Source organism: Rhagoletis pomonella, unplaced genomic scaffold (genome assembly GCF_013731165.1).
Source record: "Rhagoletis pomonella isolate Grant_MI unplaced genomic scaffold, Rhpom_1.0 Rhpom_scaffold_04249, whole genome shotgun sequence".
NCBI lineage: Eukaryota > Metazoa > Arthropoda > Insecta > Diptera > Tephritidae > Rhagoletis > Rhagoletis pomonella.
Genome location: NW_023462799.1, coordinates 2,990 through 17,042, shown reverse-complemented (window position 1 = coordinate 17,042; position 14,053 = coordinate 2,990). Strand labels below are relative to the sequence as shown.

Here is a 14,053-nt window from a genome sequence, read left to right as displayed (position 1 = left end):
GTGACTTGTGAGGAAGATGCCTTTCATGCTGTGAAGCAGTGGTATGAATACGATGCTTCTGGGCGGCAACAAAAACTTCCAGATTTAATCAGTAGCTTACGCTTGACCCTTTTTGACACAAAGTTCTTATTGAGAAATGTCCAAACACTTCCTGGATGTGAGCCATTGGCATTCAAGGCAATATCGTGGATTTCGCTTCCTTCAGACCGTGCAATGATATCGATAAAGTACACAGAACCTCGCAGAAGTATATGCAAAATGTCGGCAGAGACAACTTTGCTTGCGGTGCAAGCTTATGTAAGTGCTACAAAATGGTAATTGCTTTGTGTATTTTCGATATTTATTATTATTCAGCCATAAATGTTAGAAGAATAATGGCTTACCAGAAGCATTCATCCAACGGGGAAAACTATCGCTTATTTCCAAATTAAAATTTTACCGAACAAAATTTTTGAACTAAGAACCGTAGGAATTACAAAGTCCAAGTCTGAAGCCGAATAGATGAGAGCGTATACTTAAAAAAAGAAACGCTTCTTTCTTAGCTTTTCAATTCAGTGATAATACTTTCGAAATTCTGCATTGTACAAAAGTCGCAAGAATAATCACCAATGACCAAAAAGAATTTAAAAGCAACTACTAAACCATTGAACAGTTTCAGTGTTTTTTAAAAACTAGATTTTTTAAGAAATTCTACACTGGATAACTTTGGTTCCTATGTAACAATGGAACTAACTTCTTTTTTGTATGGTGTTATGGGCTATGCCACCCTCTCTGAATTTTAGTTGGGTATCGAATTTTCTGTCGAAACAGAATTTTGCTTTCGGTGCTGTAGCGTAGTGTGACAAAATTGCTCAAAATGTAAGTATTTTGGGTTTTTTTTTGTTACTTGTTGGCGACAAAATAATAATACATTTTTGTATTAATTGCATGCAGGTCTAAGGACGTGATTATCAAACAAATGAAAAGGCTGTTTTTACTGATGGAAAACAGAACAATCAATTTGCAAAAAGGATTTGGTAAAAGGTTCAGGTTGCAAAAAATGGGAACTCAATTGTTTAGGACCACTTTTAAGAACGGCAGCAAAGTAGATTGAACTAAAGTCGTTTTTTTTTGTTAATGTTATTGTGGCTTATTAACATTTTTTATTTTTAATATTTTTATTTTATTGAGCTTTGTACCACGATTGTTTATTAGGAAAAACTGAAAAGGCAACAAAGTCTAAGCGGTAGAAGTTATAGCAGATATTTCGGAGATCACCACTTCTCCTCGTCAGACTTCTTTTTTTCTAGACTTCAGCAGGCATCGAACCTGCGTAATCGATGTTCAAAGTCAGAAGCGTTAACCACTGAGCTATGTACATCCCGTAAACTCCTATTTGTCAATGTTATTGTTGCCTTTTCAATTTTTCCTAATAAACAATCGTGGTACAAAGCTCAATAAAAAAAAAATAAAAATAAAAAAAATGTTAATAAGCCACAACGCTTCCGACATCTTGTGTATACCCCAATTAAATTAATTTAAATTATTTCACTTGTTTCTTTATATATACAGGTTGAGTTCAAAAACCTTACACAAGTCCATCCCACATTTTCATCTGTCATTGGAAGTCCTTCACATAGCTCATATTTTTTTCTGTTGTGTTTGTGTGTTGTGTTGTGTTTAGATTAGTCCCGTATCCATGGATGTTGCTACTTTCCTTATTTGCGGATTGTTAAGAGATTCCACCTTCGAATATAAAGTTGTCTTTGCCTTATTTATTTAAGATTTTAATAAAATTAACTCGAAAATTTAGGGGCCGTGTGTCTTTCGCTTTCAGTGTTACCGATTTGCTCAATTTGAAACCAAAAAAAAAATCGTCACAGCTGACAAGAATACTAGTATATGTATTGTGAACCACCTAAACGAGCGAAATTCACAATGGCGCTATTCTTCATCGCATGAGCGTTTTATTACCAAAAATTAAAATTCGTTTGAGCAGCACTTTCGACCACGGTCATATATCGACTATAATATTTTATTTTACAACTTATGCAACTTATAATATTTTATTTTGCAAAATTTGGAGTTTTGTCTTATTTGTTATCCACTATTTTGAATTTGTGAAATCGCCAGATTGCATTCAAAACTAGGTGAAATGAGCTTTCATTTGAGTCATTAGATATCTTAGTTTAATCAAAATTGAAATGGGTATCCGAGCATAGCTGCTTCCCTAAAAATATGTTCCTGATATTTGTATAAAAAAAAAACCTTCAAATACATTCTTTTTATAGTTATGGACTTATTCACAAAAAATAAAGTAGGTTTAAAGAGCATTATAAAATTACGTTTTCATGCATTTTTCAGTGTATAAACCTTTTTTAAAGCGGCTTTATTTTTTATGAATAAGGCCATTATTTTTATTTTTATTTTAATATGTACATATGTGATTAAACTTCATAATATAATGTAGGATCTTAAAGGCACAATTTTTCAATATAACCAAACTGGGGATGAATGGCAAAAATACGCTCAAGTAGAACATGATGCAGCCGCATACGGCATGGTTGTTATGGAAGACAATATTATTTACATTGGTGGTGCAAGAAATGGTGAAATAATTAACGGTGTTAAAAGCTGGAGCTTAAAAAACGAAAAAGTGGAGGACATTGCCTTCAATGATTCTGTCAAGACGTTGGCCAAGTGTTGTACTATTAAATGGAAATGTATACGCGATTGGTGGAGATAACTCAGATCGACAATATACAAAGTCTGTGGAAAAGTAAGTATCCATGAAAATAAGCAGCATTTTTAACATTCCAGGTACAAAAAAAAAACAATTTCAATTGATAAGCATTTTCCTTATATGGTCAAATGCAACTGTATTTGCTGTAAAGTAGTTGCAAAAAAAAACTGACTTACATTCATCACACAAAATTATTGGCCCACTTAGGGCCAAAATCACAGTGCGTATTTAACCACCGACAAGAGTTTAAACTTGTATGCCTCTATAGTTTAACCCTTGTTAAATTAAATTTTTTTTTTGTGGAACGAAATTCAAACTTTGTTTAAATATGCCAAACAATTGGCAGCACTGTTGCTTGTTCCTTGAAATTGTTGTTGCATTTGCTTGTTTGTTTACATTTTGTGCTGAACAGCTGATTGTTTTTTGGTGGGATTGATTAAACAACCTACCAATCAATCTTGGTTGTTTGCTAATAATTAGGTTCTTTCCCTAGCTATCCGGACCGGATCCGGAAATTTAGAGAATATTGCTCTGAAAAATGCAACAAATTCCAGAAGTACGGGAATGCAAAAAACCACATTTCGTGCTCAGAGTTTGAGAAACAGCTCACGTTGTTGTTGTTTTTGTCACTTAAATTCAAACACTTGGAAATTGAATTTTGGTTTCACAAATTCAATTTTAAGTGTATAACAATCGAAAATACATCAACAGGCCATTCACTATTCCTTAAAAGCGCCAAGTAAATGCAGGCAACATGTGAACACAAAACAGCTGATATGCACTTTGACACTTCATACATTTTTACCCGGAGAAAAAGTCCGGGCTGTTTCGTGCAGAAAGAAGAAGACACTTACGATCCAATACGCTCTCTATTACACATTTTGTTGAGTACGGGAATGATTTCTGGTCTGTTTTGGGGCACCCGCGTAATCCCGCGTTGCGTACGGGAAAGAACCTATTGCGTTCGCGTACCCGTTAATTGTTCAAAGTTAACCAAAACTTTCAGGTTTTTGTGTTCGCGTACGCAAAAAGCTTGCAAAGTAGGGGAAATTGAGAGAGCATAGTGACATTTCATTTTGAGGGGAAGCTGCTGGTTTCTGCTGGAAAAATTTTTGCCAACAGCAATTTGCCAAGAGGAAAACAGCTGGTTTGAATTTACGCAAATCACAAAATTGAATTTGATGGTTTGGATGTTAAAAATGACTGCGACTAATAGAACTTGTAAGAAGTAAGTAGTTATTTGTTTAATCAATAAACTGTGTCAGGATACCACTTTGTGATGAGTTTTCGTACGTTTTAAATTTTATACTTTTGAATGTAAACAAAAATTATATCAGCTGTTCGTCAACTTGCAAGTTTCTGCAAATTTTATGTTCGCGTACTGTTTTGGATATTTTTCTCTTGTGAGAGAACTGGTGATATTTCGCCGGAATTTTGCTGTTGGTTGGTTTTTTTTGGAGATTTTAAACGAACGCACCTTGTTTTGGATATTTTTTCTCTTGTGACATTTCGCCGGAATTTCGCTGTTGGATGTTTTTTTACTGGAGATTTTAAACGAACGCACCTAAAATATTAGGTGCCATTTAAGTGCCGTTTAAATATATGCTCTGTAAATTAATTCTTAAAGTTAATCAACAATCTCTACTTAAATAGGCCATCTGAAATTGGGCCTAACTCTTTGAAATTTAATTCTCTTCGATTTTATTTGCAATTAAAATTTTTATAAATGTAAGCAAAATATTCTAGGGAACTCTACTATGCATTACCGGCAATGGCCGTCCTCGTATGCGCGATATCGTAGATATTAAATAAGTTGCGATTGACAAATAAACAGGTTGAAACCATACTAAAAAATAATATATAATTGCGCATCTAGAGGCCAAGCCCTTTCATTTGACACCTCATTTCTTGTAATCTAACGAACAGCCCACATTTTTTAATTTTTCGCACAGGTTGCAACCCTCTTCGAAAAATAAAACCTTGTAACGTAGCTTTGCCTACGCCACAATAACATATCGCTAGCTTAGAGTGAAAAGTTGTTAAGTCCACTTTTTATGAAAACTCATATTTTGATATAGGAGGCTAGAGAAATTGAATACGCATCGTTTCGAAAATTATAAAGGTACTTGTTTTATTTTTTCCTCTTCATAAGCAATAAAAGGAAAATTTGCTAAGTCCAAAAGAAGCACCGCAAATCCGATGAGGCCAAAATAATACGACATCTTTTAATAAATATCGAAACCTTCTGATTCTTATGGAGTTTTGCTTTGCTTTAAACGCGCAAAATGTTTGATTCAAAGTCTTGCGAAATAATTAAAGAAAATGGCTATAGGAAGATTTTTTCCTCTCCTGTAAAATTTTTAAAATGGGACTTAGCAACTTTTCTTTCTAAGCTAGCGATATTCAACATCACCCTAGCACACGTCTTACAACTGCACATAGGTACCAATATAGGAACATACATACATACATACTGGTAGGCGTACACACAAACTAACATACCAACAAGACTAAAAGCACCCCTATGTACATACATACAGGCGTACATACGCATACGCGAAGCTGGCATGATAAGCACATGCAGATTTCACAAACAGCAACTTGGATACTCATGCGCACCAACAGATGGAAGAAGTTCACTGCGCAAAAGCCATAACACAAAATAAGCCCATTCACTTCTCAAACGGTTCATACAAAACCAGAGCTAAAGCGATGATACAAAAAACAAGGTAGTTCCATTGTCACTTTTCCGTCGCCATATTAACAACCTGACAATTAAGCAGATTGTGACATTTCGTGCTACCATACCCAAAATCTAAAATACTTCAAATTTTCTTATTAATTTTTTGTCGATTTAAAAATCTTTGTTCTTAAGCATAGTGTTTTATTCCTATTTCACGTGAAAAGCTGTTAAATTGCATATAAAATTTCTTTCTGTGAAACAAGTGTGAAATTCGACAACATTTCCTCAGCAAAGTACTATTCTGTTCACGCTGTGAAAAAACTTGCAACATTTTTGCAAAATGAAGCTAGCAACACAATTTTCATGACATTTTTAAATACACATGTACATTTTAAATTGTGTGAAAGCTGACAGTTTATAGAATTCAGTAGCGGCGAAAACAAAGGGGGGTTAAGTGGTTAAACCTTACCCAAGCCGATCGTAAATCTTGCGACGCAATTTCAGCTTATGCCTGTCGGTCTTGACAAGAATGTAATCCCTCAAGGTTTAGCTTAACATGGTTCTAGGGATACACCCTGTGATGATGTTACTTTCCAGAAGGTTTCGCGCCCGTTTTTCTGTACATATTTCCATTGGAAAAATGCCTCATCTCAGTATGCTAGGTAAATGCTTCCAGAGGTATCTATGCATCACCAGAATTTTAGTTTATATGGCTTATACCGCGAGCTCTCGTAGCTGGCTACGAGATCGTTTTCATATACCCCCATTTTTCATAGGTTTGGGATTGATTTCATTTACCTCTTTTCCAAGTTCTACGGTGGCACGCTGCATTTTCCAACAAACCCATATTTTTTCACGAGCTTGAGATTGACTTCATATACATACATATATCCATACCAAGTTCCAGAACTCTACCATAAATACTTCCAGAGATATGCACTATGAAAAATTCGATTTGTATGGGAGGTTCCACACCCCCTTTAGATAACGGTTTTGTTTTAGCCTATAACCATTCTTGGAAGATTTGTGTCCGAAATTTCAAAAAAATCGACATAGCCGGTATGGGCATTGTGACTCCTCAAAGGAAATGAACTAATGATTGCAAAAAATGAAATCAAACGTCGTAGTTGACCAAAAAAGAATATTAGACTTCATTCTCTCAACTTATCAGAATGTAGAAAAGCTAAGAAATATATAATAAGATAGGATATATTAAAACAGCCTCCAAAACATTTACTAAGGACGCCCCTGAACTACACAAATCAGTTTGATTGAAAATTTGTTTTTATCTATTTATTTTATACTTCACTTTTGTGTGTTTCAAAACTTCATGTGAAAACAATATGTGTTGCTGGAAAAATTTCGCGGCCCATGGATCCCAAAGTAAATTCCATTTGCTGTTAAATGGACAAAGACAATATGTATTAAATAACAGATCGAAATGTATAATTTCAGTGTCTGAATTATATCAGAATCATCGTATCCGATATAGAAAACTACATTGTGAAATAATCAGATGATCATGAGGACACTAAAAAAATTTTAAAATATGTTCACTAAAATTGTATTAATATTAAAATAATGATTTGGCAAGTTTTTATCGAATTTAATGTAAAATTTAAACGTTTTTAAGATAAGATATTAATTATTATTAAAAGGTAAATATTAACACAACTATTTTATTTATAATCCCAAATTAAGAATATAAAATCTCCCACACCAAAAAACTTACAATTGGGTAACGCCGCTTCGAATTTTTCACAATTGAGCAATTGTCAAAAATCTGCTTTTTAATCAAAAAGTTGTTTATTGAAACTACCTTCTTTTTTTGTATCATGGCTAAAGCTGCCAGCATGAACTCAACCAGCATCAGTTGTCCGTAGGTAAGCACGGAGCGCAGCCTGGGCTTCGCGCCTATTTGGGGCGCTCTTGGCTTTCCTCCTCGGAGGAAGACTGATTGGTTGAGGGGGGCTGCAAGGGGGGGAATACCCCTCAGACAACACCCCAAAACCATTATGGGCTAGACCCATTTTTGGTTACGGTCTCAAGCAGACAGGGGCGAGATCCGTTTGGGCTTGCCCAATTCCGAACACCCCTGCCTGCTTGCGATACCGCGTGGCTAGCGGGCGCTGAAGGGGGGAGGGAACCACCTCCCTGCAGCGCCTAGCGGCCGCGAATACATACGGGGGGACTGGGCAACCTTTCGATGCCCTGGGGGACCGTACTAATGATCAGTTGTCCGTAGGTATCAACAAACCTGGACCGCCAGCACCGCTACCGCCCTGAGGCCGACATTCTATCGAGGACCGCCCGCTATCCACTGCCATCCAGGGCCGCCGCTATAATCATCGTCAACGTTAGGGCCCGTACCGCCGCTCTAATCACCGGGGGCCGCCACTATTGCTGCCGCCCTAAGGCCGACAGTTCTATCGAGGACCGCCCGCTATTCACTGCCATCCAGGGCCGCCGCCATAATCATCATCACCGCTAGGGCCCGTACCGCTGCTCTCATCACCGGGGCCGCTATTACCACTGCCGCCCCAAGGCCGAAGCTACAACCGTGGGCCGCCCTCCATCATCACCGAGGACCGCGAACGCTAACTATCGCCAACCAGGGCCGCTGTCACCATTGCCACCATCAGCGCCCGCTGCTACTGTCTGCATTACTGGGGCCGCCGCCATTATCGTCGCCCCAGGCCGCCCACTACTGCCCGTCACGAGTACGGTAATCGCCACTACCATCATCGCCCAGTACTGCTGTCACCGTCGTAATTAAAAGGGGTCGCATTTACCCTTCGTCACCATCGGGGCCGCATACAACACCACTGCGGGAGGTCGCTTCCGCCCTCATCATTATATGGGCCACTGCCAACGTCACCGCTGAGGCCGCCACCACCACTGCAAGGGAACTGCAGGCTGCCGTCGCCGTCACAACCACCGCGACTGCTCTCATTGCCACGCTCTTCGCTACGACTGACACGTACCACTGCTAATCTCGCTGACACTAGTAACACTCCCGTCACCGTACAATTACCCGCCGGATAATCTCCGACACCGACTGCCGACTCTCGCTCTTTACCTTCCGCTCTCCCCTGCACGACAAGTTGCCGGCCTTCTAGATAGCCGCGTGCGTGTGTGGGTGTGTTCGACTTAATACACAAATCATTGTGTTTTATTTGGTGGGGGTTAGTGGGACCTTCGCTGGACTCTGGAGCGGCTGAGCATACCTCAGCCTTCGACAAAACCCACCTCATAGCCTTACTGCAAATCGGAAGGTCAAGCCTTTTCGTTTGACACCTCATTTTTTTTTAATTGAATAAACTGTGCCAATCTAATGTCATTAACAAAAAAACGACCTCGCGTATTATACATACATAATTTTTAAATAGGTGGCAACCCCACTAATAAAAAAAATAAAAACTTATTGCACATGCAGAGACCATATCCTTTCACTTGCTACCTCAGTTTTTAGTCCAACAAACGGTGAAGATCTTATAATTTTTAAAAAGTGGCAACCCTACTCAAAAAGTAATACATTATTGAACATCTAAAAGCCGAGCCCTTTTATTTTACACCTCATTTCTTATAATCCAACGAACAGTGCGGATTTAATAATTTTTTGGACAGGTGGAAACCCCATAGGAATTTAAAGTACTCAGGATAATATTCCTATCAATACAGATTATACTTAAAAAATCTCGTATAACTCCGTTCAGTAGTTTTTGAGATTAGCGTGCTCAAAATATGTCGATTTTCCTTTATACTATGTATAGAAGATAGTAATTTTTAAATAGGTGGCAATCCTATTCAAAAAATGAAAGCTTTTGTACATGCGAAGGCCGGGCCCTTTCATTTGGCATCTCATTTTGTAATCCAATGAACGGCGAAAATCTTTTAATTTTTTAATTGGTGGCAATCCTACTCAAAAAAATAATACATTACTGCGCATGTAGAGGCTAAGTCTTTTCATTTGACAGTGACGGTGCCGAACTGATGCATACGCTTATTATAATTGAATATAGAAATTGTATTAATAGCTGGCAACCCTATTAAAAAAAATAGTGTTTTTCTAGAGGCCAGTCCTTTTCATTTGACGCCTCATCTTTTGGAATCCAACGAACGGTGCGGATCTTATAGTTTTTTAGACAGATGGCAACCCTATTAAAATTATAAGTAAAAAAGGTCACTCTCCTGTCGATACAGAGTATATTAGAGAAAATCTCGTCAAAATCCCTTCAGTAGTTTTCGAGATTACCGCGTACAAAGAATCTCGACTTTCCTTTATACTATGTATAGATACCCAATAAACTCACCTTCGATAACGAATGTGAAATAGGTTAGTATTCGCTTCGAGAACTAGGCCATTCCCCAGCAAAACGGAACCTTCGATATCCAATGTATTTTTCTTTCGTTATGAATTCGAAATCCAGCCCATTATCGAATTGGAATTTTAATGTGAGAGAGTGATTTTCTTATATTTCCCTCCGAGAATGAGCTGGATTTCTCTCTTGTTACTATGGTTTCCATTTTTTTTCGAACTCATCTCGAGTGTATTTCCAATATACTATGAACGTTGGAAAACTAAGGTGGTTTATGGGTTGGTTCTCAGTTCGATATTCATATTGGATATCGAAGGTCATTTTCGAACGTTCGCCAAAATGTTTATTGGGTACTTATATGTATACTTACATATACATATGTCTGCTGCAGGTGGTTGAGTTTAATTGAGGTTTTTTTAATTTAATTTTTTAGTTGTAAAATAATCCAAACCAAAACAAAACAAAATATTTTACAATGTACATACGTACTCTTAAAGTGCTCTTAAAATACTCCTAATAAACTATCTCTTCAAATGCGTCTACAATGGCATAAATAGAAATGAATTTTTAGTCATCAAACCGTTTTAGGTATTCCCCCGGTAGCGAATGGACATTAGTTAGCAGTATGATAACACCACGAAGCCAGGCAGGCGCAGTGGCGTTTAATGACAAAATATTCGTTATGGGAGGCATCACTGAAAAATGCGAATTAAAATCTGTTGAATGTTACGACCCATCTTTGAATACTTGGACACAGTGCGGGGATATGAATGAAGCTCATAATTTTCCCGGGGTAAGTCAGCAAAGAGAAAGCAAATTATGCAGATGTACTTATATATATACATTAGAAAATTAGACAAAAACCAAAGAGGTTTGTTCTAATGCATACCTCTAATTTTATTTTTTTTTGTCTTATGCAGATTTTTCGTTTCTACAAAAAATGTCACCTTGTCATCGCCCTCTTCTTAGTGTTTGTGCGTAGAGGGCAAAGAAAAGGTTGCATTTTTCGGTAGAAACGAAATCGGCATTAAAAACTCGCAAAAAAAAAAAAAATTAAGTTATCAGAATAATCTTTGTGCAGTTCGTGTGCTTTGTTAACTTACTCATTTTACTTCTATATAAGGCGGTATTACTATACTCCCTAGAGTATTGCGGCATAAAATTTAGTAAATCTGCGTTTTTATTTTTTTACCAGGTAGTCAGGATTTTTTCAAAAGGACCATAAATTATAATGTGGTTGTTCACGCTTGCCTGGTTATCAGGTTATCTGGTTAAAAATAATTTTTCCGTAGTGCACTTTGTTACTGTACAACAATAAAATTCACAGAAACATTCTTTTGAACTAGATAACCTGGTAACCAGGCAAGCGTGGGTATCAATTTAAAGAAAAATTCAAAACAAGATTAATAATTACTTTTGTTTTTAAATATCCTTTTGGAAAATTTCAAAAATGTCCTATTATCCTTCAATATTTTTAATTTTGAATGCATTTTGAGGAATCCTAGTTAAATTTAAAGCTTATAAATATGTATAAGGATATTGAATTTAAAAATAGCATTAATTTTTTTAATTTCCTTTGGGAGAAATCCTGCCGTAAAATTAAAAATTTAAAGATGCAGATTTTAATGCGTTCAAATATGGGAAACATCGATTTTTTCGCATTTTCAAAGTTTTAATGGATGATTAATTCAAGTTATTAACTAAAACCAGAGACCCAAAATAATTATTATCCCAATATTTGGGATCAAAAACGTCACCTTGTTTTAAGATAAATTTTTTCGTCTTTGTATAATAATTATTTATGAAAAATATATTTTTTCGTCTCGCGGGACGATTATTTTACGATTTTATTATGGGACTTTTATTTTTTACGTCTCTCGGGACGTTTATTTTAAGACGGAAGTGATTTACGTCTTCCCTCAATAGTATGGGACTTTTATTGAAATGAAACTTCTTGAGTTCGGAGTTTAACGGTTTAAAAAATTAACGCCACGATTGTTAACTTAAATTCACGATACAGATTGGTGAAGTGGTTTTCGAGATAGAAATATTTGACATGGGTGGGCGGGTCACGCCCAGTTTCCAAAAAAAATTTTACCGTTTTGAGCTGAAAAAGTTATACTCAAAAAACTTACAAAAGGTATCAAAAAAATTCAAATGAAAATTGTCGTTTTATTTACTTTGGCTGTTTATAAAAATTAAAATGACATTATTAAAAAAAAAAAAATTAAATAAATAAGTCACAAGAACTCGTCACTTTTGTTAGCGAAATGGTGCAATTTTTTTTGAGTGACACAAAAGCACAAATACGGCGGGTATGCATATCAAAATTTGCAAACGAATTTTCTTCCATATATTCTTGGGACAGTCTAGTCTACATACATACAAATACAGTGGTGGAAATATTAATAGGGACATATAAAGTGGTGGAAAAATTAATAGGGACACCATATTTTTACATATTTTTCCTATTTTTCTTTTGTTTATTTAATATTTATTTTTTTTTTTTATAAAAGTACTATAGCTTATTATCTAACAAAAACCATATTAATTCATATTGCAAACTTTGTGCAAAAATTATAAAAATTTGCAAAATTTCATCTAAATTTTAAACTTTTTAATCAGATTTTTTAGAATTTTTTTGAGTATGCGCTATATAGCCCATTAAATTTTAGCAAAATGAAGTGCAAGTTTGAAGTTCCTATCGCGTTGATTTTTGATAATTTTTATTCTGAATGTTTTACGTATTTTTTTCCATAAAAAGATTGTCGAACATACTTTGTATGGAAAATTGCCAAAAATCCACGCGATTTTTAGCAATCTAAAGTTTTCACTTCATTCTACTAAAATTTAATGGGCTATAAAACTACATACTTACAATTCTAAAAAATCTGATTAAAAAGTGGAAAATTTAGATGCAATTTTGCAGAATTTTTATAATTTTTGGACAAAGCTTGAAATATGAATTTATATGGTTTTTGTTAGATAATGAGCTATAATTTCATAAAAAAAATAATAAATATTAAATAAACGAAGGAAAAATAGGCAAAATTTGAAAAAAATGTCGTGTACCTCTTTATTTTTACACCACTGTATGTATAAAAATTAACAATGTACAAAATATTTTGAATTTATGCATAAACCTTCGCATTTTAGGTAGCTGCACACAAAGGATGCATATATGTTTTAGGTGGATGTGAGGAAAATAAAATTGTAGAGCGTTATGAGCCTCAAAGTAACAATTGGACAAAGGTGAGTTCAAATAATATCATTAACAATTTTAAAAACCAAAATAGTTTTTCATTACTTTTCATAGGTGAGCTATTTGCACATTGGACGTGGATGCATGGGTTGTGTTTTGAAAGATGACCAACTTTGGGTTGTCGGAGGCGACCAAAATGAAAAGATGAAATATTGCGTATCAGTTTACTATCCAGAATGTAATAAATGGGTCAGAAAGAAGTCAGTACCTGAAGCTGGTCGATATAGCTGTTATGTTGTGCCCAAAGTTCTACTTCAAAGTGAATGAAAAATATGAAAATTTAAGAAGTATTTAGCTGCATAGTTGTAGACTTTCTAGGGAAAATTTTGCTGAAGAAATTCATATTTTGGCGCAAATGTGCAGACAAGGGGGAGGAGACTATAGGTGCATTCTTCTACAACCGAGCTACAAAAGGACACTCGCTTAAATGACGAAATACACGTAAAGCAACAATACAAACTCTGCTATTTATCCAAATTCAGCCAAGAGTAGTGTTGTTAAGAGAAAAAACTGCTCTATTGTGAATTGTTAATGGGAAAGTGGAGAGGGAAATTTTTGTTTTCGTATAAACATGATTTACATTTTAAATAAGTATATATATTACGCAAACACCTCGCATAATTACTCATTTAAATAGGTTTTTGTATCAAAATACCGTTAAACTAATCACATGTTTCTTGCCAGCTATCAGCAGGGTTGCTTAAGTAGCTAAAAGGAAATTTTACCCGAGTTGAGCGTTCTTTTGTCGCTCGCTTACAAAAAAATGCACGTCATTATAAAAATATGTGGGGCATTCTTTTTTAAATAAGACGGATTTCCTAAAAAATTATGTCATGTCTCCGATTCGCCTCAAATTTTTTTATGGGTTCTATACAAGAAATAAGCTAACACCTTTTCGAGGATTTTTTTCTTCGGAGATATGATCTGTTAAAGTTTGAATTTTTTCGTGATTCGTTGCCCTTTACTTTCGTCGCGTGAAATTTTAAATGTATATATATAAATGAATTCTCTTACAAATAGTCCCATTAGGCTTAAGTATTGCATTTTTAAATACTAGGTTAAGTTTA

At 35.6% G+C, this 14,053-nt stretch overlaps 1 protein-coding gene across 1 annotated transcript; it reads left to right on the top strand.

Annotated features, from left to right (window-relative positions):
- On the top strand, positions 1 to 13,546 carry LOC118754620 (kelch-like protein 1; the record flags this gene model as incomplete). Its single annotated transcript, XM_036489510.1, is given in 5 exon segments — positions 1 to 297; positions 2,450 to 2,758; positions 10,313 to 10,517; positions 12,881 to 12,976; positions 13,041 to 13,546. Coding segments are annotated over 2 exon segments (573 nt in total), but the record flags the coding sequence as incomplete, so codon positions are not given.
- Between the last annotated feature and the right edge of the window lie 507 nt (positions 13,547 to 14,053).